The following is a 27,994-nucleotide window of genomic DNA, read 5'->3' on the forward strand; positions in this document are numbered from 1 at the left end:
GCTCATAAAATCACCCGATATATGCATATTCACCTATCACATACAGATGAGTGAGTTAACTGCTTTCAAAACAGACTTGTCAACTTTAGAAAAAAAGGATTAACTGATTTTGAGAATTGTTTTATTTATTTTTTTTTGTTGTTAATCTGTGTTGTCATTTTTTATTGATAATGTATTTGAATAAATGTATCGATTATTTTCTGGAGATATACCGTTTCTTTTGTCCATGCCCTTATTTAGGGGAGGGGGGGGGGGGGTGACTGTAAAGGTCATCCCCACTTGATTTTTTTTTAAAGGATTTATCCCCCCTCCCCCATCCGCTCAGGATCGACACCCATGATTATTACTAATGGCATTAAGTTTGATTTTTAATTGTTCCTTCTACAGGTAACCCCAAAGTAGGCAGAAGCCATGACGGAATTTGATAATCTCCTGATCAAAGTGGCTAAACAAGTCTTCCTAAACTCGGAAATCGACACATTGGGAAGAGAGCTTGGATTTACTCCTACCGATGTTCAACGTCATATAGCAACTAATCTCAAAACACAGAACGTTACTTGGGATGGAACTCTTAACATGCTCCGGGATTGGCGTAAAAGTCAAGAAATTGCAACAGAGAGAGAAGGTCTGAAGACTGCTCTGAAGAAAGCAGGTCAAATTCGTCTGGCTGATGAACTCTTTCCTCTAAGTAAGAAAAAAAAATAAAGTGTACAAATCTTATTTATTCTGATAAAAAGTTTCAGGCCGCTTTTAAAAATTCATTTCCTGGTATTTTGGTATTAGTACACCGTGCTAATTTATTGTTCTTCTTCTTCTTCTTCCTCCTTCTCTTCTTCTTCTTCTCAGTCCCTTCTTTTCTTCACCCTTTTTTCTCTTCGTTCCCCTTTTCTTTGCTCCGCCAACGACGGGCCTCTTCTACTATTGATCCTTGAAGAAAGAAAATAATTTATTTTCCTAACTTCCCTTCGTAATTCTGTTTAATTCTCAATAAAAATTATCATTTTCTAACTTTTTGTAATGATTTAATCTTAAGACATCCGGTTAGAGAGGTGTAGTTGTCGAGCACCCGCCTTAGACTGTTAGAAGTTAAAATAGATTGAGTGTTTAAAAAAAAATGGCCCTTCTTTCTTCTTATCAAGAGAGTAACGTCTTTGAGAAGATAAAAGCACATCCCCTAATTGGCGACCGCTGGGAAATCAGAGGCTAAAACATTCACATTTAAGTATTAAATTTAATATTCTTGTTATTTTTTCCGATGTAGGTTACTCTGTATCTCAGACTGAAATACATGACAGAGATGTCAAAGCAAAGCGACGCAAAGTCGAAATTCCTTCTCCGAGTGTCAAAGAAGACGACCAAAAACAACGTGACCGAGACGACACTGGAGACGACATGAGGAAGCAAGTCGATGAGAACATGGACCATGATGAGAAACGGGCCATGTTAGAGAAAATTAAACAACCGCGCAAGATAGTTGAATCGAAACTTACGGACCTTTCGAATTCATCAAGTAAGCATCTCGATACAATTAAGGGTGATATACAAGAGACATTGGAAGATATTAAAGGTAATTTTAATGATATAAAACGGAAAAAAAATAAATTGATTAGGGATATTGACAAGGAGGCAGATAAGGAAATACGAGCAATAAAAGAAAGGCGACAAAAACAGATCGAAGCCTATAAAGGTGAGATAGCACGGGAACAAAAAATAAGCGAAGACAAACAAGCTAAATTGTTACCATGCTTGTCAGACACAGATAAAATCAGCGAAATAGTTTCCGACAAGATAATGGATCTTACTGGTAAGATTCCGGATGCTATAAAGGATAACCAACATGATGAAACATTGGTGAATGAAGCTCCTCAAGTACTTGCATCCATTGATGAAAATTTAAGTTTGAATGTTCATCAAGATGTTAGCAACTGCCTTGACCGAATAAAGAGTGAAGTTGAGAGAGTGAAGTTTGTAGAGGGGGAAGTAGGTGGAGAATACTATGGTAGAGTTGATGGGTATATCGGTAAATGGGAAATTGCCAAGTCAATCCACATTTCATCGGTTGTTAATAGGCCGCGGGTGCTTGATCTGGTCAGTGATGAAGAAATATGTGTGCAAGACGTACGTAACAAAGACATGTATATTACAAACATCAACACTCAACACACAGAGAAAGTCATTGATGGAGGTGTGTCGATTACATCTTGTGCGCCCATAGACAGTAACGTTAAAGTATGTGGTAAGGTGAGAGATTATCGCACGGAAGACAGGTCGGATGTATTCATCACTCTCTATGACAGACAATGGAAGGTGATTAGAGACATCAGCATACCAAGGGATGGGAAGGGTAATAATGTGTATGTTGGTGTTGACAGGGATGGGATGATCCTCGCTGCTCAGTACAATCGGTCTAATATCTACGTCATCAATCCTGCTGATGATAAGATAGTAAACGCTATTACGATGCAGGGTAAGGAGGTGATGGGTGGGATACAAGCCTTGTCATCAGGTGATATCGTTGTGAAGACAGATAATGATAAATACACTGTCATCTCACGATCAGGAGAAGAGAAGGCTGTCATGCACTGTGATGAGTGGGACTGGTCAGAGTGTCGCGTTGACAAACTGACAGACACACTCTACATCGCGTACAGGGATGGGGATGAAGCGAGTAATACATACGCAGTTGATCAGGTGTCACGTGATGGTTTCATCCAGGCAAAGAAGATCATGAAATACGTGAAATCAGATCGCTCTGACTGGGTCAGCCCTTGTCTTGTTACTCCTTCTGGTAACCTCGTAGGATGTGATGGAGACCAGCTCCTTGTTTACAAGAAAGTGTAAGTTCCTACCGAATCGTTTTCAGTAACTCATGATATTTCATTCCGCACCAGGCCCGCACTAAAATAGTCATCACCACAAGCATTCGGTGTGAAGCGCGATTAAAATCTACACATTTGTTCTAGTTTCAAAAAAAAGATATTAGGAAGGGGGCAACGATCCTGTCTGGCAATAAAATCCCCAGTGCCTCCTACATACTAATGCATGCAAGTGGGAGGGGGGGGGGGGTGGGGGATTCATTTTGACAGAAGGTATAAGTATATGTTAGCTTTCTTATTGCAACAAGATTCGTTACTTCCTACATGTAGTAGATCGTTAATGCATCGCGCGATGAAATCTATTGAAAACTTACCCTTAAAATCGGCAATTTGAGCGCTCCTGACGGTTTTTTAGGGTTATTCCCGTTTAATACCCTCTTTTCAAAGTTTCATTTCCCCAATGTTTTTGTATGTTCTCTACTAGTGGCTTACCGTAGGTCACGGCATTGTGGGGGGACACCATCAACAATTTTGAGTCACTTGGTGTGCGCGCGAAGCGCACTCAGTTGCCAGGTAAACTGACCGAATAGAAACATTTTAAGGACAGTGCCATAAAACGGATACAATGTATGTATCTCACTGATCAAATAATGCGACCGCATAGTGTGAGCTAATATTTTTTGTATTCAGACCTAAAAGGGGATTTTGTAAAAAAAAATGTAATCATGATGCGTACCTGTGTCGCTAAACAATGCAAGCGTGAAGCGCGAGCTGAATTTTTTTTATATATTGACCCCAAACGGAGATTTTGAGGACTATATCTTACGAATACATAAAGAGTAAACATATATCTCACAATCGTCATCTAATGCAAGTGCCAAGCTTGCTGATTTTGTTAGAATCAAATCTAAACACATGAAGCACTTGTATTCATTGTAATCATGAATAACATACACATCTCACTAATCAAATATTGCGAGCGCGAAGCGCGAGCTGAAAATTTAGGAAATTCAGACCTGAAGAGGGGCATTCTAAGGCTTGTTTGTAGGAATTTACTAGGACAATACATATTTTACTAACCAACTGATATACTTGGTATATATTGACTTGAAAACTTGAGGTTTTAACACAACATGATTATATATCCTGTTAAACAGACAGTGCGAGCACCAGGAACGATGAAGATATAGGCCCTGAGCAAATTATGTTTCATAAAGTTATCATAACAGTGTTTCTTCTGTAATATAACATAACATAATTATAATATAATATTATAATTAATAATAATTTCCTCTTTCCCATTACGTTTCTCTATGGGGGGGGGGGGGGCACGTGCCCCCATGCCCCCCCCCCGTAATTACACCACTGTTCTCTACATACCACAGTTGTGTGGATGTACATGTTTAATGTTATGCGCATTAACGTCACAAAGGATAAAAAGGCTGGTCACGGTGATTAATCAATTGTAGGCTTCAGCTGATATTTTTTTTATATGATGTGCCTTCCAACTACAGATCCGATATTTTATTTCATAAAGCTAATTACAATAGCTGAAAATAATTCATGGACCAATATAAATTTTAAAGGCCACTACACTTTATGAATACTTCACCTTGAAGTGCTGCAAAGAATGACAAATATTAAGAATTAATGGTATAGTGGTTTGCAATTTTTCCTCACATTGATACAAAGACTCTGGCGTGTTTTTTTAGCGTTAAATAGCATACTTGCTCCAACAAAAGTACTGATAGCTTGAAAAAAAAAACATATTACCCCGTATTTTGCTTAATGTTTACACCGTTTTAATTACATCTTCCTACAAGCATGCATTTTTGTTAAAATAGTATGGATTTTGAATGTACATCATTTAACTTTTCAGATTTGTTAAAGAAATTTCAATCTTTGATGAAGTATTTTTGTCATCTTTTTTTACCGTTTGAAAGAAATAAAGGCGCCGCTACCCTAAAAGAGCAAACGAATAGAAAATAAATTATCCTTCTTCAGTAGGCCTAATATAACTATAGTGTACAATTTGATGAAATTTACATGCATCTGGACTCAGAATTAAAGGTTTAAACTTAACATCGTTATTTCTTCGATTCTAAAAATGGCAAATCCTGATGTGCAATTCTCGAGAACTTCCAACTGGGTGAACTTTAAAGCAAGTGTAAAATCAAGCACATAAACCAATGCTATATTTTGGATATTTGAGATATTCAGGTGCTAAAAGTAAGCCGAGATAAACAAAACACACAAAATGAAGTGACGTTCAAAGGGGTGGTAAAGTAATCGGGGCAAACTCCATGCGCTTGGTTGCGTGGAGGTGTAAGTATTAAAAAGATAATGTCATGCCTATACCATCCTGTTATTTTTTTATTTCACTATCTTGTTTTATAGCAATATCTGAAAGGTATGGTTTTATGGTTTTATCAGAATATTAGTCTGTAGACTTTGCGAGGGGCCATAGGCCATGTTCACTAGAGGCATGACAGGGAAAATTGTAATTTGTCTCAGATGTAGTTTATTACATTACTTTAAAATATAAGATAGATGTCTCCAATCTTAATATTGGATATTTTAGACATATCTCAACTCTTTAACCTTTTGTATGTCAAAGTTTAAATAAGGCATCGCCGTTCAATTTATAATAAAAATGATAATATATAAACAATGTTTCTTAAAAAACAAATTTATCTCTTACCAAAAAAAAAATATATCTTTAAAGTATTACTTTGTGAGCACTTTCTTCCCATTTTTTAAATCATATTCTCCACTTTAGCTTCATGGGTTATAGAGAGAGTCTCCAAGGAATGGGTATGTATTCCTTTTTTTTGCAAAGCAGATATATATATATATATATATATATATATATACACGTTAAATGCACATTTTTTTCATTATTATTATTATTATTATAAATATTATTATTATTATTATCATTATTATTGTATATTTAGTGGACTCAGATTGAGGCAAGAATTTCTTTATCAAGTGGCAACTATCGTAAAGTATGTCCTGACAATAATCCATAATGAATAATCTTCAGATTCAACTTTGGGGCGCCATTTTGATGACATCATTTGGGGATGGGTTTTTCTGGGTAAATCTTATGTGGAATATTGTAAGGACATACTTTCAAGAAAGTCGAAATTTGCTTGCTATATGAAAGTTGCCAGTTAGTATTATTGTAATTATCAATTTTAAGGTCACTTTTTAGCTATTGTATTCCCTTGCTGGCTTATTTACAGTGCACATTACATCTGAGCAAGAAGGGCTCCCTTTTTCTTGTCTGAGTAACTCAGCATGTGAAATGCCTGATTTAGCTGAGGGCTTAGGTAAGCACCATCAAAGCCTTACATGTGCACGCTTGAGATTGAGCGGGTTTTGGGTGCGTAGTTATGGAACTACACATGTCCGTTTCATTTCACGTGTGAGGAATCATTTCAGGTATCGAGTCCTGACATTTTAAAATGGAAAATCGCCAGCAGTCTGAATATTAAATTTATAAAAGAGATCCGATCAGGTTGGTGTTATCTCGAAAACTATTGGTTTAGGCAAAAAATGAAATTTGATAAGAAATCGGCCTAAGCACTTTAAGGAAACAAGCTCACCATCTATAAATATTCTTATTTTGGCAGATATGGCAGAAATCGGTGGCAGTAGTGTTTCTTCAGCAAAAGCCCATCAGAAAGAAGTTCACACCCTTGAAAGCAGAGAGGATTCAGGTGATATTCCTGAAATGATTCGAATCACGAAATATGGCATAGAAGTACAAATACCACCAAACAAAGCTTACAGTGCAAAGGATATTACGGTCGAAGTGATTGACGAGGTTCCACCTGAGTTGAAGATCAAGGAAACAGAAGCAATCATTACCTATGGTTTGAAGATGAAGGCGCCTTCTAATGCAATCTTTGAACATCCAGTTCAAGTGACGATGCCTCACTCTGCTGTATTCAAACAACCAAAGAATGCGGAAATCATATCATACTGTAGGAAAAGTGGTAAATTGTTTTACATTTTAAAATTCACATTACTCTTTTAAAACGAGTACTGAATTAACACGACATACACGGTAATCCTATCAAATATATGAATAAGGTATTCAAGTTTTGTATAAAAAACATGAAGGAGAAAAAAATAAATCAAATGATATAAACATATCAATCTTTGTATATTTATTGGCAAATGAACCCCGTCCACATTATATATAAAATGAAATAGAAATAAAGATATGAAATAAAAATGACTGAAAGAGAACGCTGAAAAAACAACTGTCATATCAAAATGTAACAGTTGTTCATTTCCCCCCACATAATTTCGATATGAACCATCCTGATAAACTAAACAAAGCAGGCAATTAAGGAAAGATGTATTTTGGTGTGTCAATTTCATTTTCAGCTTCTGCAGACTTTGTTGCAATACCTTCTACAAAAGACATCAGTCCTAGGTGTGTGGTAAGAAAAGGGGACCTCGATATCTACTTCCATCACTTCTGCGAATATTGGTTCGTTGCTGTCCGTGCTGTCTACGACCTGTATAACAAATTCAAGGGAATATTCATTGGAAAGCGCCTTGTCTGTACGCCCTATGTTCCGATACCACCTTTTCTGAGCAAGATACACATCTTGTTTGTCCATATAAGAGATGCACACAAGGAAGAGGGGGAGGTTTGTTTCTTTACTTTAAATGATACGATGACACTTGCATGAATTTTGGCTTTAACTAGTTTTTGAAGTGGTACAAACTAATGCCTGTAATCAGGCGTGTCGTTGTGCCTTTACCAGTAGGAGGGTGTGGATGCCCTGATTACCAACAAATATCGATAGCGATTTCCGGCGTCCAGCTACCATGAATCTTTTACATTCTCCTTGATCACATTTTCTTTCCTCATACCCATGATCAGTTTCAGCTTTTATTGATGGAGGGGGGGGGGGTGGTATTTTCATCAATATTTTTCTGTCGCAGCCGCCGAAAATTGATTTTAATTTTTTGATTTAAGGGGACAGTCCTAAATAAATTTTCATTGTTAGAAGCATCATAATGCATTTCATGTGATCTGGATATAAATTACCACGTGAGCGCGAAGTGCGAACTCAAAGTTTTAAATATTAGCACAAGCTGAAAATTTTGGATATTTTGACTAAAATGCTAATGGTTTTTTATTTGTCTATCTTAAAGCAAACTCAGTTTCTGCATCTGTAATAGAACAAGCTGTGTATCTCAATAAACATAATGCCAGCGCGAAGCGCGAGTTGAAATTGATGGGATATTTTGACTTGTAAAAAAGTAAACTTTTTTTCATGTTTTTACATTAAAACAAACTCATATCCTGCATCTGTAATTGCACAATCTGAGTATCTAAATAAGCATAATGCGAGCGCGAAGTGCAAGCTTTTTTTTGTAAATAGTTAGACTTGAAAACATAACTTTTTTACATTTTTTTTTTTTTACATTAAAACACATTCAGTTTATGCATCTGTAATTTAATAACCTATTTATCTCGATAAACAATGCAAGCGCAAAGAGCAAGATGAAATTTTGATTAACTGACCCGAAAGGGAACAATTTAAGCACAGTCCAACGTGAAGGAAAATGGTTCACTGTCGGTACAGAAGTACGAGCTCACAAATCTTGATACTTTGATTGAACTATGTGGGCATCTCAATGCGAGCGCGAAGCGCAAGCGGAAATTCTTGATATTTTGAGGGAAATGTAGGCAACATTTTCACATAATATATGATGCTAGCGCGTAGTGCGAGCTGATTTTTCTTTTGAAATTTATACCTACGATCGCTTTAAAAAAAGTAATTTCACGATGATAGTATGCTAACGATAATACAGTGCGTCCCCCCAAAAAACTATACACTTTTGAAATGGCTGCCAAATAAAAAAATGTTCCACTTTGGGGGAAAAGTCTTATAGATATGGAAAGCCAATAAAGTCAACTTTCAAATGACACCAAAAAGTTGAAAAACTATTCATGTTTGAGCGAGCACTGCCCACTAAAACAAAGGGTATGAAAATTAGGGTGGGCTGGAATTGGCCTTCCAATTTCTTTCAGGTTTCTTTGTTTGGTACTTACAAAGTTGAGGGTTATTTGGTGAATTAAAGATCAGTTGTGATCAGTTTGTTGTTTGTGACGATTTAATGCGTTATTAAATTGAAATAATTGCAATTTTTAGTGCAGCATTTTGTCTTTATCATGTGGATCTCAACAATGTGTTCATGAGAGTCAGGAGAAGAGGGGGTAATATGACCTGGGTAGGTGAAGTACGTTGATGGGATAACGGTCAACAGAACATTTAGCAACCCCTCTCTCCATCTCACCCCCACCCCCCACTTCTCTCCTCCTGAGAGATTAAGCTCGGCTAGGCTGGGCAGGAATTAGCCTTACAGTTTTTGTCTCACCTGCATAGCAGAGTGAGACTATAGGCGCCGCTTTTCCGACGGCGACGGCGACGGCGGCGGCGGCGTCAACACCAAATCTTAACCTGAGGTTAAGTTTTTGAAATGACAGCATAACTTAGAAAGTATATGGTCCTAGTTCATGAAACTTGGCCATAAGGTCAATCAAGTATTACTGAACATCCTGCCTGAGTTTCATGTCACATGACCATGGTCAATGGTCATTTATGGTCAATGAACTTAGACCATGTTGGGGGAATCAACATCAAAATCTTAACCTAAGGTTAAGTTTTTGAAATGTCATCATAACTTAGAAAATATATGGACCTAGTTCATAAAACTTATACATAAGGTTAATCAAGTATCACTGAACATCCTGCATGAGTTTCACGTCACATGGCCAAGGCCAATGGTCATTTAGGGTCAATGAACTTTGGCCGAATTGGGGGTATCTGTAGATTTACCATCATAACTTTAAAAGTTTATGGATCTGATTCATGAAACTTGGCCATAAGGTCAATCAAGTATTACTGAACATCCTGCCTGAGTTTCATGTCACATGACCATGGTCAATGGTCATTTATGGTCAATGAACTTTGGCCGAATTGGGTGTATCTGTTGAATTACCATCATAACTTTAAAAGTTTATGGATCTGATTCATGAAACTTGGACATAATAGTAATCAAGTATTACTGAACATCCTGCCTGAGTTTCATGTCACATGACCATGGTCAATGGTCATTTATGGTCAATGAACTTTGGCCGAATTGGGTGTATCTGTTGAATTACCATCATAACTTTAAAAGTTTATGGATCTGATTCATGAAACTTGGACATAATAGTAATCAAGTATTACTGAACATCCTGCATGAGTTTCACGTCACATGACCAAGGTCAAAGGTCATTTAGGGTCAATGAACTTTGGCTGAATTGGGGTATTTGTTGAATTACCGCCATAACTTTGAAAGTGTGTTGGTCTAATTCATAAAACTTGGACATAAGAGTAATCAAGTATCACTGAACATTTTGTGCGCATTTTAGGTCACATGACCAAGGTCAAAGGTCAATGAACTTTGGCCATAATGGGGGTATCTGTTTAATTACCATTATAACTTGGAAAGTTGTTAGATCTTACTCTTGAAACTTGGACATACAGTAAGAGTAATCAAGTATCACCGAACATCCTGTGTGAGTTTCAGGTCACATGATCAAGGTCAAAGGTCATGTAAGGTCAATGAACTTTGGCCACGTTGGGGGTATTTGTTGAATTACCATCATATCTCTATAAGTGTATTGGTCTAGTTTATAAAACGTGGAAAAAGAGTAACCAAGTATCACTGAACATCTTGTGCGAGTTATAGTGCTGCTATATGCTGCTATATTGAATCGCGTGATGCAGGTGAGACGGCCAGAGGCATTCATCTTGTTTGGAGTGGTCAGTCATTTAGAACTTGCAAAGCTAAGGGTGTTAAGCTAAATTAATGAGTGAGATAAGTTTTGGTTTCTTAGGCAAATTTCACGAGTTACTAAATTGAAATTTAACGCATGAGTAACCAGGAGTTGTAATTTTAGTGGAGCATATTCATCTTGTGGACCTCAGAAGTGTGTTCGTGAGAGTCAGAGTAATGTGATGGTGCCTGTTACAAGCAAGAGGGCGAGATACGCTTAGAAGGCTTGGGTTAAAATGGAATTCCTCTTTGTTTTGTCGTTTTACAAATTAAAAGTCATATGGACCCTCCCTTCGCCACCTCCATTTCCTAGCCCCCTCCTTCTCTTTGTCTCACTTCCTGGATTGTAGCCTATTCAAAACTAAACTGCCAAGTTACCGGTGGCTGATGGTCAGATTTTTTTATTGAATCATTACCAAGAAATTTAATGATTATGATGATTAAGGAAATCATTTATTGAAAAAAACCCTGAATGTTTGATTGATCACATTGCACATTGAATGAGTTGATTTGCTAATAAATTGTTGATTAAATGATTGATAGGAAAAAGTTGATGCCCTAATTCAGAATTTATCATTAAATCAACATTCTTCTCTGGACTTCACGCGTACATGACAATAGCCACCAGTCTCTCAACAGGAGGGGAGGGTGGGAAAGAGGGAGGGGGTGTGTGCTAAATGTTCTGTTGACCCTTATTCCATCACCCTGCTTCTCCCACTTAAGTCCTATCTCACCCCCATATTCTCCAGACTCCCATGAACACATTGCTGAGATCCATATGATAATGTTGAAATGCTGCCCAAAAAGGGATCCAAATGATAAAGTTGAAATGCTGCCCCAATAGTATAATATGTCTTCCCTCATGCATTAAAGTTCAATTTAATAATTTATAAAATTTGCTTAAGCAACCAAAACTGGTCATGGTTGATCATTAATTCATCACAACGCCCTTAACTTTGCAAGTTTAAAAGGAATTGCCTCTCAAAAACTGACACAAATTGAAAGGCTAATTCCAGCCCACCCTAATTTTCATACCCTTTGTTTCAGTGGGCAGGGCTCGCTCAAGCATGAATAGTTTTCCAACTTTTTGGTGTCATTTGAAAGTTGACTTTATTGGCTTTCCATATCTATAAGTCTTTTCCCCCAAAATGCTACATTTTTTATTTGGCAGCCATTTCAAAAGTGTATAGTTTTTTTGGACGCACAGTAGTTAAGCATTACACATATTCTTTAGTCAGTCCGGCATGGGTATTCAAATTATTTCCAATATTTCTTTTATATTGCCTGGCGTTACTTACTTGTTGATAATGCTTGTTGAGTGTGTTTTATTTGGATTTTGATAATGTGTAATTTTATATAACCGAATGTAAAATACTCTCTCAGTGTTTTTTTTTCCATGAGGGCTCGCATGCCTCTGGGCGATAGTACTGAATTTTACTTTTGCAAGCCCTGTCCCATAGAAGAAAACATTTTCTTAGTTTGTTATTATCTTCTTTTATTTTCTAATTATCCATATTTAGTTATTGAATTTCAAATTGTATTTTTGTAATTACGTTGTACAATTTTGTACGTTTCTTTATGGCCAAATAAATAATAATAATAATAATAAATTGACTTTATGTTACCGACAAAGATAATGGAACTCAATAAGACGATGTAATAGCAAGGGACATGAAACGGTTGGAACAGCCATGCATGACCCGACAGTTTATCATTTTCCTGACAAGCGTCAGTCCAACAGCCCTGCGCTTGCGTAACAATTTATTATTTTACCTACATCTCAGACTCTGCGTTTTTACACCGACAAAGGTTTAATTAATCATAACCTTATATACCCATTTCCTTCTTTGTGTCTTCCTCTCCCTCTTTGTCCCTTTCTTTTTTTATTTGTCTTTCTAAGGAAGAATCTTCCTTTCTTTCTTTTTTCTCTTTTTCCTTTCTTTCTTCCTTCCTTCCTTTTTCTTTCCTCTTTTATCTATTTTTTCCTACTCACTCCTTTTTTGTTTATTTTTCCCGACGGCAGCGATCATTTACCGACGATTACCGACGAAATTAGGGGGGGGGGTGTCGCACCCCATATCCCCCTTTAGCGACGGCCCTGCTTGTAGTGTGCCCCCCCCTCCGAAAAACAAGATTTTGCATGACAAAATTCGAGGACGATAGTCGAGAATTATTAGATAAGTGTGGGCGATTCGTTTTGTCAAGACGGGCCTATGATGGTCAATGCACACCTGGCAAGCCTTTTACGACTAGTTCAAGACCGGTTCACATAACTTCTCGCGATTCTCTACAATTTTCACTCCCCCCCCAAAAAAAAAATGCACAGTTAGGCTAAAATATAAACAAGGCAATTTACAAACCATCATCCGATATTATACCAGGTTTACATGTACACCAAAACTGAATTCTCCCGAATAAATTCGGACAGATTTTGCCCGAATATGGCCTAATTTTGATGGATTCGGAATCTATTCGTTTCTGATTTGGGAAGCTCCCTGAATCAATTCGGGAGAATTCTGGAGTATTCTGAAAGATTTGGGGAACATTTGTGAAGGAATTCGGCTCATTTTGAAATATTCAAAACCAGCCGAATTCCTTCCAAAATACTCGCGAATTCTGCCACAAAGAATTTAATTTGGGCCACATTCTGGATAAAATAAGGATTGATTCTGGGAGGCATTTTTGGAATTCTGGGAAGTAATCTTTCGCAATAATTGTGCTCCGATTAGGGACCTATATTGGACTGGTTTGCCTCTAATCATGCTAATTCGGTCCAAAATTATTCGGGATAATTCGGATTGAATATAAACCTTGATTTAGTGCCTGGGTTAATCCCGTGTTACACCAATTTTAGCCAAATTCAGCCTATAAATTCGGAATGTTTCGGTGGATTAGAGAATGTTTCAAATCCTTCCTGACCTTTCTCCCAATCGCTAAGAGAGAACGAATACTCCCGAATTAACCAGATTACATGTATTCAGATCCGGTGTCACCCAGCCTGTACACATGATCCTAATCAGATGCGAATCCATCCGAATTCCACATGCTTGGGATCATAAGTTAGTATGTTGTTCTCTCTCCCTGAAAGCGAAAAATGCAGAAGGGAATTAGGAACGTTTTTGGACGAGTTCGGCTCGTTTTGAAATCTTAAAAATCACCCAAATACCCTAAAAAATGCTCGCAAATGTGATTAGGACAAATTTCATTAGGACCAAAATCGAAATGTTGTCTGATGTAATTCGGTTGGATTCGAGGCATTCGAGGTTATTTGGGCTGTCTTTTTTACTAATTCAGCTCTGAATCGGATCCTATTCCAGACCTATTCGTCTTTGATTCGCGTGTGAATGAATAGTGTTCAAATTCACCGAATCCATCCGAATCAGGCCATATTCGGGCAGAATCAGATCGAATTTATTTGGGAGAATTCGGTTTTGGTGTTTTCTTGGCTTTCATGAACTTTCACACATTCACACCTTCATCACGTTCATATTCTCCATGAATATAGATATATGATGTACATGTAACTGAAACTTTTTCACTTGTCTCACCCACCAGGTCCCGACTGGATATAAAGCTCCATTCAAAGGAGATGAATTCCTATTTGAGTGGGGATCTGGCCCACTGATGATTAGCTGTCCAGATAGCACCATGGCTGATTCTCCAACGGTAACACTCACATGGATATAAATTGATAGGGAGTGTAAAGTATGTAATGTTTTTAATAGTTTCTTTGTAGCGGAATTTGAGCAATTAAGGTTAATTTTACCCTTCTTGTATTTTTTTATATTTTTGTGTTAAATTTATTTTGTCTTTCAATATCATCGATGATGAAAATTATTTGCTGAATTGTTTATCTTTGTTATGAGTTTATCGTGATTAAAATAAAATTTCATTTAGACCTAAAAATAACAGTTCACCTCATTAAAATCCCCCAATCTGTCAGCGGTTAAATCTTCCTGACTTCTGCCAATTTGTGCTCAATTTATCATCTTTATGATTAAGCGCAAAATTGGCAGAAGGAAGGAAATCGATTTGAAAATTCAAATTAAAATAACAAATTATGGGTTTCCTTTTATTTTGTGATAGAAGTATTCAGTAATATCACGGTCACATTTGTCTACGGCGGTCGTACCGCGAGTCGAAAACAGCCGTTTAACATATCTTTGTAATTCTACATATACGTGGTCTGAATAAAAATGGATGATACGGCTGTTTTCGACTCGCCGTACGGCCGCCGTAGAGCAAATATGACCGATGTATAACGGTGTGGGGAAACGTACCCTCGTTAAAGGTTTTGCATGCAAGTGGAGCTTGACGTGGGAGAGCCAATCACGTCTCTCGTACACATATGCACGTTATCAAATTCGAGTCAATTCAGAGACCGATGCGAGGCATATTTCGGAGAGGCATTTTAGCGCTTTTTAATATGCGATTTCCTTCTGATGTATGATTCTAATTATTTGTTAATGACCAAAGGAAAATCCCCACATCATTACCTTTCCACTGATATATATATAACAAGGCCATATTTATAATCAATATAATTATCCTTTAACTGTGGAACGCCCTTAAAGTGATTGTTTAACATTGATTTGAATTTTTAAAAATCTGAGCTAGAAGGTCAAACTTGTCACCTGTGTCTGTGATATGTTACAAAAATGAAGCCCAGAAAAAATTGCGTTCGAAAATAATTATTAAGTGCTTCAAAAATTGAAATATAAAGTGACCGGAAACACCACCTTAATTTCATCCCATACACTTATGTGTACTATTTAGGCGTCTATTAGACGCCTATTTACAAAATCAGGGTTTGCCTTGTAGTTTTAGCTTTTCATTCTCAATAATGGTTGTTTTCAGGGTTCATTAGTTCTAATACATGCACTTGTACACATGTTTCATCTTGGTTTAAGAATTTTTTAAATCAGCTGCTCACAAAGTAAAATAATTATTAAGTGCTTCAAAAATTGAAATATAAAGTGACCGGAAACACCACCTTAATTTTATCCCATACACTTATGTGTACTATTTAGGCGTCTATTAGACGCCTATTTACAAAATCAGGGTTTGCCTTGTAGTTTTAGCTTTTCATTCTCAATAATGGTTGTTTTCAGGGTTTATTAGTTCTAATACATGCAATTGTACACATGTTTCATCTTGGTTTAAGAATTTTTTTATATCAGCTGCTCACAAAGTTAAACAATGCCTTTAACTCATTGAATTCATTTTTGTAACATAATTTTTCGTAGTAAGTAAAAAGCAAACAATCTAGTAATGATGACGATGTCCCCAAATTAATATGAACACGGAATACCTTCTGTAAATTATAATTTGCTGAGTTTACACTCTACATTGATTCATGTAATAAAGATTCTCGAGGAAAGAAAGATACGCTACCTGACAGACCTGAACCCCAAATTCAAGGTGGACACGACGAATATCCCAGATGCTGAGATGATAGTTACTTTTTTATTGAAACAGAGCACAACAAGTGAACTCCCGGTTAAAATGCAGTTAATTGGTAGGTCTTCACTTTGTTTAATCGAATAAACCGTCTATGGCATCGCATCATTCTATCCCCTTAAGCAGCCATGAATTTGAATATCAATAGTCATTTATACTCGTTGCTATGCTTTCATTCATTTCCAATGTTTTCTATTCAAGTCTGTGGTATATTGATTGAATATTATTTTGTACATTCTGGCATTCTTGGGAGAGCTGTCCATTCGAAACATTCTGCTCTTGCACGTAAGCATTTCAACAACGGAGTAAATTTTGCTGAAATATATATTTGAACAAAATCACAAGTATTCATGACGATATTGCGTGATTATGAAAAAATATGCCATACATTGAAAGAATAAAGATAACGGGGGTAGCAGGAGTACCGGAACTGATTTTGAAAGTTTTTGTGAGGGGGATGCTGACTATTCAAAAAACAGAAGCTAATGGTAATCGTAAAGCCTTTGTACGCGTTTTTTTTTAAGGGGGGGGGGGGTATTTATTGGCGATGCCGAAACATAAAAAAACTCTCACCAAAATATTAGCCGCAGTGGCTTCACATGAATTCAAAATACTTATCATCATTAAAAATATCATTTTTTTCTTACAAATCAACTTGTTTGTTTCACACAATTAGAGACTCCTAGTACATCAACAAGATACCGTGATTCTAGAACCGATAGTTCATCATCAACTCCAGACTTAGATATACTCCAAGCAGAACAATGGAACACTGCTCCTGTGTCAGTAGGTGCTCAACCTAGAGTTGATTTATCAGCCGGCGCGACAAAAATGTTAGTTGACAATTGCAATTCATATTCTTTTTCACAAATATTACTAATAACTAACCACCATTTTTGTTTTAGCATGAGGAAGAAGTAAGATGTCTGTCAGCGCTTAGGGAGGAGTTTCGTGAAAGCTGAAAGCACTGACCAAATTATCAGCGCTAAACTGCTAAAGACAATTTCTATGAAATCTTAGTTTTGATACTCTCAGAAGGTCAATCATCTGACCGTTGTTGTGGTAACTTTCGGCGAAAGACGACTTGTCATTGCTTCGTCTTCTTCTCGGGTCACTACACAAGTCATGTCCAGCATGTCCAGTGGAGGGCACACGTTTTGGCTTTGAGGATAACGGACTCCAGATCTTCGGCAGTGCACGACTCTGATAGGAAGGGGCAGACAAAAAGGTGTGGCATCGTCTGATCCTTCGCACAGTCACAGTTAGTGTCTCCATCCATGATGTAGCCCCAATTCTGCATAAGGAGTCCGCAATGTCCTGCTCAAGACCGTTGGTGATTAAAGACATAGCCGGGTTATCCATTCCTCGCTTGAACTTGGGGGATTTCTAGCGAGAGTTTGCGCATCACAGACTGGAGGTGGTAGGACCATAGGGAGACCCTAAGTTTGGTTGTGTATATTTTAAACGAAATAAAGAAAGGCTACGTGTGGGGGAATTTGTATGGACCTGTCGAAAATATTTGACACCATTGATCACCACTTCCTTAAAAAAAAAGATTGAACAGATATGGAATTAGATGTTATCCTTTACAGTGGTTTCAACGTTTGGGCTACTTATTAAACAGAAAACAGTTGTTGTTTTGGATCATCTGCGTCAGCTTAAGGTCCTTCGTCATCTCAAAGTTTTTTTTTGTCGTGAGTATCCTATAATATTAACCCTGTCATAAGCTGCAGAGAGGTCAACAATGGGTGTTGCAGTTATCAGCTGTTTCTCAAAGCCATCCTCAATGTACATTGCCAGATTCAGCAGTTGACTGGTACAATATTTTGCTGCCTGAATCCTGCCTGTTCTGGAATGAAGAGCAATGATGTAGGATGAGTAGGATTATTGTCAGTGCTGACTAGTCTCATGAAACGGTTCCCTGATATTTAGATGACATACGTTATGATGATCTTATTTGCTCTAACATGATTTGTCTGGTCCTATTCTTGTTCCGTTTATGAATACAATCGATGCTCAAAGTGTGCCATTTTAGATCATTCAATTAAAAGAACAATAAATATACATTTTTTTTCATGCGATATGTAGTGTCCTCTGTCTAAGATATGAAGTGGAGAACCTTGTTGATTTACAGCTAAAATGTATCGGGATTTTTTAAACCTAGGTTTCAAAATTGGATAGAGAGCAAACCGACATATGGACCGTCCTGATTGACATAGATTTTGTAGATATTTAAAAACATATGTATTTTGTATTGTATTGAGGGAGAGTGGAAATACTCTAATTTATTCAATAATATATACATGTAAAAACATACAAATATCATACATTATTTTGAACATAAATATAGAAATATAATCATGAAACATTAACATGAGATTTGAAAAAAAAAATATGAAAGAAAAACGTATCCCAAAAAGCCTCAAAGGCTTGAAGAACAGGAAACCAAGAATAAAACATAAGAATGATTATAGAAAATGATTTACAAATAGAACAGAGTACCTGAATGCGTCGCCACAACAGTAACATTAGAGTTTGATTGCGATGATCGTAATTCAATACGTATTCAATCTGTAATTTCATTACACAATGTAATGTATTTCGAGTTGCTTTTTTCTCCACAAATCGAATGGAAAAGCACCACGTTTAATTGGATAATCCTTGAGTCACTGGCATACATGTGGGGGGGGGGGGTTCTTTCCCCCTTCAAATCACGCCCCTCCAAAAAAAAATAGAGAAAAGGAAAGAGAAAAAGGTGAAATGTGATATTATACTATGAATAATGTTTCAAAACTATCACTAAATTTGATTTTTTTTGGCATAAAAATGTCAAAATTTGTGTTCCCTCGCTCGCAACTTTTTATCAACTTTAAGCTATACACCATCATTTTCAGCCACCTCAAATTTGTGGGCTCATTACGCCACCGCCTGGTGTAAAACTCGTGTAATGCATTTTCTCACCAAATCCGACGAAATATTCTGACCACAAAGAATTAAATCTTACTATGACACTTTAACGGTCTGTGGTTAATCTATTTATATATTCATCTTTACTTATTAAGTTCATCAGAAAATTGTGTTTCTTACTTTCGCCAAAAATACATTAACTTTTCTTTACCAGTCCATCTCAGGTAGATATGCCAAGACATAAACTGACTGATGCCATTTTGCTTGAACTTGCCAACCAAATTAATTCCACGGCTTATCCAGTCAGAGAGTTTGCTGTAGATCTAGGCTTTGATGAAGCCACCGCAGCTTCTGCTGAGCAGATGGCGACACTGACTATGGATCCGCAAAGGGGATACACGATTATTCTTAATAAGTTTGTCTTGGTGAATGGACGAGGTGCTCAGAAACTCATAAATATATTTACAGAGAAGAAAAAGAAGCTCCTTGTAGACGTTATAACGGAAGGTAAGCTGTATGATTTGTAGATGGGGTGAAAGAATACCCCAAATATTTTACATTTTAAATAAAAAGCTATCAAAAGTTAGACAATTAGGACAAATCTTGGATTTCCCGATACTGTTCATATTTTAGTCCTAATCTTAAGTTTTTAAAGGTTGTTGCTCCTTCTTGGTGAATCCCAAATCCAGTATTTTATTTCTTGCATAAAGCATTTTTTTCAGGACATGGATGAATATGGCACTCTGTGATCATGGTGATGTAATCAATAATGTACTTTATCTTGACAAGGTAATGTATTTAGTGCGTCCCAGAGAAAGAAGAAGGAACAAACAACAAATCACGAGAAACATACCAGAATTAGAAATGGACATAAAAAAATGAATACACCATCACAGTATTGTTCTCTTTTGTTCTTTCCCTTTCGCATTTTTGAGACAATTAGACCAGTACTCACTGGCAGAGAATAGGACTAAATAAAGCATCAAAGATAAGTCCTTTACGGTTTCCTCTCAATAAGAAGTCATTTAGATCAACCAGTGCTGTTCCATGTCAAATTTGAAAAACTTAGTTTATCGGCGCTAAACGTGGTTTTTCAATTTTTCAATTCTAAAAACTCAGTTTATCGGATTTAAAAAACTAAGTAAATATTGTTAGTTTCTTATAATTGATAATGAAGGTACGATTGATAATGTAATTTTACAAAATGGCGTCTAGATGACGTCACGATGACATTTCGACCTCGAACTTGTTTCAAACAGATGGCATGATAAGTCCCCATATACCTGATGATATTATAAAGAAAAGTTACTATGTAGATTTGGAGATTTTATGGTCACAAGAAAAGGGCGGAAAAAATAAAGAAAGAAATAAAAAAGAAAGTTTGTACGAAATTAATAGTTGATCTGTCGATTGACAGTTCACTTAATTAACAGTCCCCTTTTTATTGAAAAACTTCAAACCGAATACTATAAAAGATCATGTTGTTATCGTGACTCTAAAATATGGAATACTTTATCCCCTTCACTCTGTTTAGCAAATTCACTAAAATTCTAAAAAAAAAAACAGTGTAAATCGATATCCCTCACACAAATGTGTTTTTAAGAATTCAATGAATACTTTCAATTGTTATAAGTTTATTAGTGATTTTAATTTATTGTTACTTTATGTATTACATTTTTTTTCTCATTGGTTATGATGTTCATTTTGTTGCCTTTTTTAATGTAAAATTGTTTTGTTATGTTTTAATACAGGGCCTCTTGGTCAAGCAGTTCTTGTAAAAGAAAGAACTTCCCTGTTAAAATAAAGCGAGAAATAAAACAAAAAATAAAAAATATATTAACCCCTCAAAGAGAGTTTGTAAATCTGTGTTTGGCTATAAATTTCTTCAACTCCCAATGTTACACAATGCATATTTTACATCATTCAAAAGATCGTTTATTTCTCTTTGACGTGATACCATGCTTGTTAACATAATGCCATCACACAAAGAGCAGTATTCAAAAGTGCTGGATGAGGTCTGAACTGGAAAGCTGCAAACGAGCAGAAATGGTCATGAAGGGTCAATACAGAACAGGATTTTTTTTTGTCTGTGTCAATACAGTTGAAATTCCATTCAAATCAAGCCCCTACTTCTGTAGTAATGGTTATGTGAGATAACATGTTTTGAGTCGTGGTTTGAAATACCCATGCATGTTTGTTTGTTTGTTATGTGTTTGCTTGTGCAGAGGTATGTTTGATTCCATGTTAATGTTGATGTTAAAGTGCATGAGAATAATTACAAGAAACCGCTGAGAAACTCACTCATCACCACTAATAAAAGAACAGTGGCATTCAATATTGTGTCATTCTGCAACTTTTGAATTTTGACATTTGTCACATTTCAATGCATTGCTCCTCGATGACTACGTAATCTCTAATGACATGTCGAAGATATCCACCAGATCGAGGGGCCGTTTGCACTCAGCTGATCCATGTACCCCACCCTCTGCTCCATCGTTGACTGGATCTAAACAAAGTCCAGCGTACCTAGATCGTATTGATGCAGTCGTTCAAAGAGCGGTGGCCGTGGCAATGGAACGCGAGAGACAAAAACTCAATGATGACATGGATAAGCGCGAAAATCAATTGCGTGAAATACTTGATGAGAAGCTCGCTAGTCTACACGTTCTTGAAATATCTATCGATAGTAAATTGAAGCAACTTCGTGATTTTGAAAAATCGGTTTCTGATAACACGACTAACACTAATGCTTTGTCAAATAGGCTTGACCACATCGAGCAGTACTCCCGTCGAAATAATATCCGTATCCTGGGAGTTAAGTCTACTCCTGATGAAGATACCGATGAGATCGTTCGTAACGTAGCTAAGCAGATTGGTATCGATCTTACACCATGTGACATTGATCGATCCCATCGTCTTCGCCGTCCAACTAGCCATGATGTTCAACCCCAAGGATCATACGCCGGCGTGGCCCGTAACGCCAAGTTAGCACCTCCACCGATCATTGTAAAATTCACTTCATACAGGCCGAAACGAATGATGATGATAAATAGAAGAAAATTAAAAGGCTCAGGAACAGTGATTGTTGAGGATCTGACGAAGAAAAATTCAAATCTCCTCTTCCAGACGTCAAAACACATAAGTGTGAAGGCTTCCTGGACTGTTGACGGACGTGTTTTTGCCTTGGTCAAATCTACAAGCGGACATGAAATGAAAAAACTCATCTCTGGTCTTCCTGACCTAAACTCTATCTGACATTCGTTTTGATATACCATGCATTGGTGTAATGAACATGATATTCCATTGCTTTTTAGCAGTTTCTTGAATGTTTTCCTTTTCCGGTGGAAATTTAATTCTTTTTGCTAACATAGACTGATTAAGTATCTAGTTTAAGTATAATATTTTTTTGTACTTGTAAATAAACTTTGATTATGCCTGATCGTGAATTGTATCTCCAATTTCTCAATAATTTACATTCTACTTCAATATCTGATCAATTATCTCCTTTAATTAATGATGAATTTACAAATGGTCCCCTCCAAAACTTTTTCACACCCGATGAATTCAAAACATTTACTGCTAGACAAAATCTTGATAACTCATTTTCATGTATTCATGTAAATTGCAGAAGCATTAAGAAAAATATTCTGCACCTTGAAACCTTTTTAAGTATGATCGATTACAAACTTTGTGCAATAGCAACAACAGAAACTTGGATGAAAATTAATGACCCAGTGTATAATATCAATGGCTACGAATTTATTGGTAACTGTCGTAATACCCGTTCTGGAGGCGGGGTAGGCATTTATATACGAGATAATTTAAGTTATTCTCATAGATTCGATCTTGATATAAATACTGCCGAACTGGAATCTGTATTCATTGAAATAAAAACAAAAAAAAAAAATATAATTTTTGGCAGTGTTTATAGACCGCCGAATACATCTTTCCAGAATTTCATTTTCTCTTTTAATACTGTTATTGATACAATCAATAAAGAAAATAAATTTGTCTACCTCGCTGGAGACTTTAATATAAACTTACTCAATGCCAATTCTTGCCCTCAAGTTAGTGATTTTCTTGATGTACTTATGGTTAATTCCTTCTTTCCAGTTATACACTATCCTACTCGTATTACTATGAATTCAGCTACATTAATTGATAATATATTCACTAATAACAATAACATAGAAACTATTAATAGTGGTATTATATTTGCTGATATCAGCGACCACCTTCCATTTTTTTGCATTAATGATACTATAATCGATAATGATGAATACATTCCAATCATAAAACGTGATATGTGTGAAAATAATATTAAAACATTTACAGACAAACTTAAAGACGAATACTGGCAATTTGATAATAGAGATCCTAATGCCACTTATAATTATTTTCTAAACAAATTCAAGTCTATATATGATGCTTGTTTTCCAAGGGTTCAGAAACCCATAAGGCCAAGAAAAGATAAACTGTGGTTTAATGACGATCTACGTAAAATATGCAAAAAGAAATATCGCTTATATAAAAGATACCTAAAATCTCCAACTACTAAAAATCATAATTCTTATAAAATATATAGAAATGAATGTAATAATAAAATCAAAAGAATTCGAAATGAGTATTATCACAACAAATTTTTACAAGTACAATTTGACATGAAAAAAACATGGAAATTAATTAACAAATCCATGGGAAATTTTTCAAAAAACACCTTCATTGATGAACTGATTGTAGGTGATCGATCATTTAAAGAAAAAAATGAAATCGCTAATGAATTCAATAAATATTTTATCAATATTGGACCTTCTTTAACGCAAAATATAACTTCTGATTTCACATGTAATTTTGTGCAATATTTAGATAGAAATGACCAATCTGCCTTTTTTATGCCCATTACTCCAAAAGAAATAATCAATATTGTTTGTAATCTTAAAAATCGATCAAGTACTGGCTTTGATGATATTGATATTTCTATTGTTAAAAGAGTTATTCATATTATTTGTTTTCCGTTAAGCGATATTTTCAATTGTTCGATGTTGACAGGAATTTTTCCTGATAACTTAAAAATTGCCAAAGTTATACCCTTATTTAAAGGCGGTTCTCATGCAAATTCTAATAATTATCGACCAATTTCTGTGTTACCTGTATTTTCCAAAATATTTGAAAAGTGTATTTATAATCGATTGTTTAAATTCCTAGTTCAATACAATATTTTATCTAATAGTCAATACGGTTTTCGTCCTGGGTACTCCACATCTTCTGCTTTAGTTGATTTTGTTTGTAAAGTTTGTAAGTCACTAGATAACAAGAAAATACTTATTGGATTATTTCTCGATTTAAGCAAAGCTTTTGATACTTTAGATCATTCAATTCTTTTATATAAATTAAATAATTATGGTATACGAGGTGTTCTTTTAGATCTTTTTAAAAGCTATTTGTCAAATCGTATGCAATATGTCTTAGTTAACAATCACAAGTCTGATTTACAGATCATTGGATGTGGAGTACCCCAGGGATCCATACTTGGCCCGCTTTTGTTTTTAATTTATATGAATGACATTTGTAATTCATCTCGCATTCTTCAATATATACTATTTGCAGATGACACCAGTGTGTTCTTGAGTGATTACAATATCGCAAATCTGATTCTCAATTTTAATAACGAAATCAACAAAATAAATTCATGGCTGATGTCCAATAGATTGGTTTTAAACACTAATAAAACTCATTACATGATTTTTTCTAACAAGATAATTGATTATAATAATATAGTTGTTTCTATGAATGATAACATTATTAATAGATGTACTTCTTTAAAATTTCTGGGTGTGACTATTGATAGTAGGTTATCATTTAATGAACACATTGATGTCATCTGCATGAAAATTTCGAAAAGTATAGGTATCCTAAACAAGTTAAAGTTTTTTCCAAAAAAGATTCTCATAATGATTTATAATTCCATTATTTCACCGTATTTTCGATATTGTAACATTGCCTGGAGTTCTTGTACTTCATACTCAATGCAACGTTTATACCGGCTACAAAAAAGAGCAGTGAGAATCATCACACATGCCAATTTTCTTGCCCATACCAAGCCGCTGTTCAGTCAGTTAAATTTGTTGAATGTTTATGATTTCTCTGATTATGAAATTGCAATTTTTATGTATTTATGTTACAAAAGCTATATTCCAATCAATATCTCTGAAATATTTTGTTACAATGCCGATTTTCATTCTTATCATACGCGAGGATCTGCAGACTTCCACATACCCAAAATACGCACCTCTTTAGCAAAGAATTGTATTTTTTACAAAGGACCCGTTATCTGGAACAAGTTACCATTTTCTGTTAAATCTAGTCCATCATTAAATGTTTTTAAAAGGAGATATAAAACTCAACTTCTCAGTAAATATTCAAATAATGTATGATCAGGTTTTTTTTTTTTTTTTTTTTTTTTTTTTTTTTTTTTTTTTTTTTTCCCTTTTTATGTTTAATGTTTATGTCTGGTATTCAGTATTTATTACATCATGTATTTTACAATATCATATATATATATATACTCAGTTTCCAGATTTTGTAAAGGTGGCAGCGCTAATAAGGCTTTCCCTTTCTAGTTGCCTCCTCATTCATTTATAAATCATGTACTTTATTCAACTGTTTCCCAGATTTTATCATTGTAATATCTGCAATTTTCTCATGTAATTTATGTAAACTTTGTATGTGCCTTGTACTTGTTTTTATGATGAATGGAATAAATGCTATCAATTCTATCAATTCTATCAATTCTATGTGAACGATAATCACATTATATAGGGTATCATTGTAAAGAAGATTAAATGGTCTGTTCATTGATATTAATTACACATTGATATTTACTAAAACCGATGTGGAATTATCGATCAAAATCATAAGAAACCGCTGAGAAACTCACTCATCACCACGGAAAAAAGAACAGTGACTTTCAATATTGTGTCATTTTGCAACTTTCGGACTTGGACCTTGCCCCACATTTTAAGGCACTGCACCTCCATGTGAACCATAATCATATCATGGAGGGTATCATTTTAAAGAGAATTAAATGCTCTTTTTATTGATATTAATTACACATTGATATCCTTTAAAACCGAGGAGGGATTATCGATCAAGTTCAGATTTCCAAAAAAAAAAGAAGTTTACATCTATATTGCAAAATGCATTATTCCCACGTTTAAATTATTTAATAAACAATGAATAAGCTCAAGGTAGTTAATTTTTAATCAAAATGATAATTCTGATAATTTGCACCATCATTATTATTTTGGTCTTTACATCTATTGTTTCCTGATTAAGAGTTGCATATTTGTATTGCCATGATGTCATTTGATATCACGTCTGAACTATGACATTATTACTTACCTCGTAATGTTTAAACGCCATCTGCGGTAGATATGAAATAATTTTGTTTCATATCTTTCATCGTTACAGTTAGGAGATATTCCCGGTTATTTGAACACGTATAATTATACAAGTCACGAGGTTAATGTTATGATTTATAAATGATTCATCACAATACATGCGATTAGCCTGGTAATAAGAATAACATTCAGTAAAATATATTCTTAAGAAATTATTAATAGAAAGCAAGTTTTATTTATTTGTCCTATGTGTCTTTCTTGAAATTAACAAGGCCCCGTCAATGTGACAAGAGATTAGCAAAAAATGTACAAGGGAACTGCATTTAATAAATCATTATTTAGTATTTTTTTTCTGAATGAAAAGTTAAATCATTGCGTAACAGTATGTGGGAAGGAGTGGTGGGATGTGGTGCACGGGTGACAGGTTGGATGGATGAATCACTCTCTATGACAGAAAATAGAAGGTGATTAGAGACATCAGCATACCAAAGGAAGGGTCTGTTCATCTGATACACACTAGCGTACCTACGGGGGGGGGCAGGGGGGGTTTCTGACGAGTTTCTTAAGGACCTTTTTTTTTTTTTTTTTTTTTTTTTTTTTTTTTTTGCTTGTCAAATTTTTTCTGGTACGAAAACCCTCATTTTTTAATTGAAGACCTTTTTTTTTTTTTTTTTTTTTTTTTTTTGTGCTTGCTTGTCAAATTTTTTGGCGACCGATTTTGCCCCCCCCCTGTGGAAAATCCTAGGTACGCCACTGCTGATACAGTATTCTAAAATTGGGTTTTCATGTGTATGTTGATGTTGACAGGGATGGGATGATCATTGCTGCTCAGGAACACCAGCCTAATATCTACGTCATCAATCCTGCCAATGATAAGATAGTAAACACTATTACGATGAAGGTTAAGAAGGTGTTGGGTGAGATACAAGCCCTGTCATCAGGTGATATCGTTGTGAAGACAGGTAATGATAAATACACTGTCATCTCACGATCAGGAAAAGTGAAGGCTGTCATACACTGTGATGAGTGGAACGTACCACAGTGTCGCGTTGACAAACTGACAGACACACTCTACATCGCGTACTGGGATAGAGGGCGTAAAGGCGACCGCACACCTTACGATTGGTTTGCGGCGACCCGATTTAAGAATAGAATGTAGTAGAATTTAATGCTAATATTTAGACTTGGAATATCTTACTGTGTAATGTTCTAAATCGCCATACGAATACATATGTTCAAATTTGCAACTATGCTATCATCCTTAGAACAAAAGATAATTTAATATCTAGTCGTAATGACATCATAGCCGTCGTACGATTGGCTACGATTTGAAACTGATTTGGCCTTTACTCCAAAATAAAAACTTGCAATCTTTCAAAATGGTTATATTAGTATTCTTTCAATAAATTTCAACCTAAACAAATGATATGTTCTATTCACATTTTCAATAAATGAGCAAAATGTGATTTGTTCGAAAATCGGATCGCGAACAGTTGTGCGGTCGCCTAAAGAAAAAAAAGGTTATCACCCCAAATGTAAGGGGGCATTTTGACC

At 35.6% G+C, this 27,994-nt stretch overlaps 1 protein-coding gene across 1 annotated transcript; it reads left to right on the forward strand.

The window, feature by feature from the left end:
- Positions 1-386: 386 nt before the first annotated feature.
- Positions 387-27,994, forward strand: LOC135154580 (uncharacterized). Its single transcript, XM_064101305.1, has 10 exons — positions 387-688; positions 1,262-2,837; positions 5,596-5,630; positions 6,455-6,820; positions 7,218-7,486; positions 14,229-14,339; positions 16,041-16,191; positions 16,810-16,966; positions 19,255-19,547; positions 27,248-27,994. The coding sequence occupies exons 1-10, from the start codon at positions 412-414 to the stop codon at positions 27,256-27,258; spliced, it is 3,246 nt and encodes a 1,081-aa protein (XP_063957375.1). The 5' UTR covers positions 387-411; the 3' UTR covers positions 27,259-27,994.

The sequence above is a fragment of the Lytechinus pictus genome, chromosome 6 (assembly GCF_037042905.1).
Source record: "Lytechinus pictus isolate F3 Inbred chromosome 6, Lp3.0, whole genome shotgun sequence".
Classification (NCBI taxonomy): domain Eukaryota; kingdom Metazoa; phylum Echinodermata; class Echinoidea; order Temnopleuroida; family Toxopneustidae; genus Lytechinus; species Lytechinus pictus.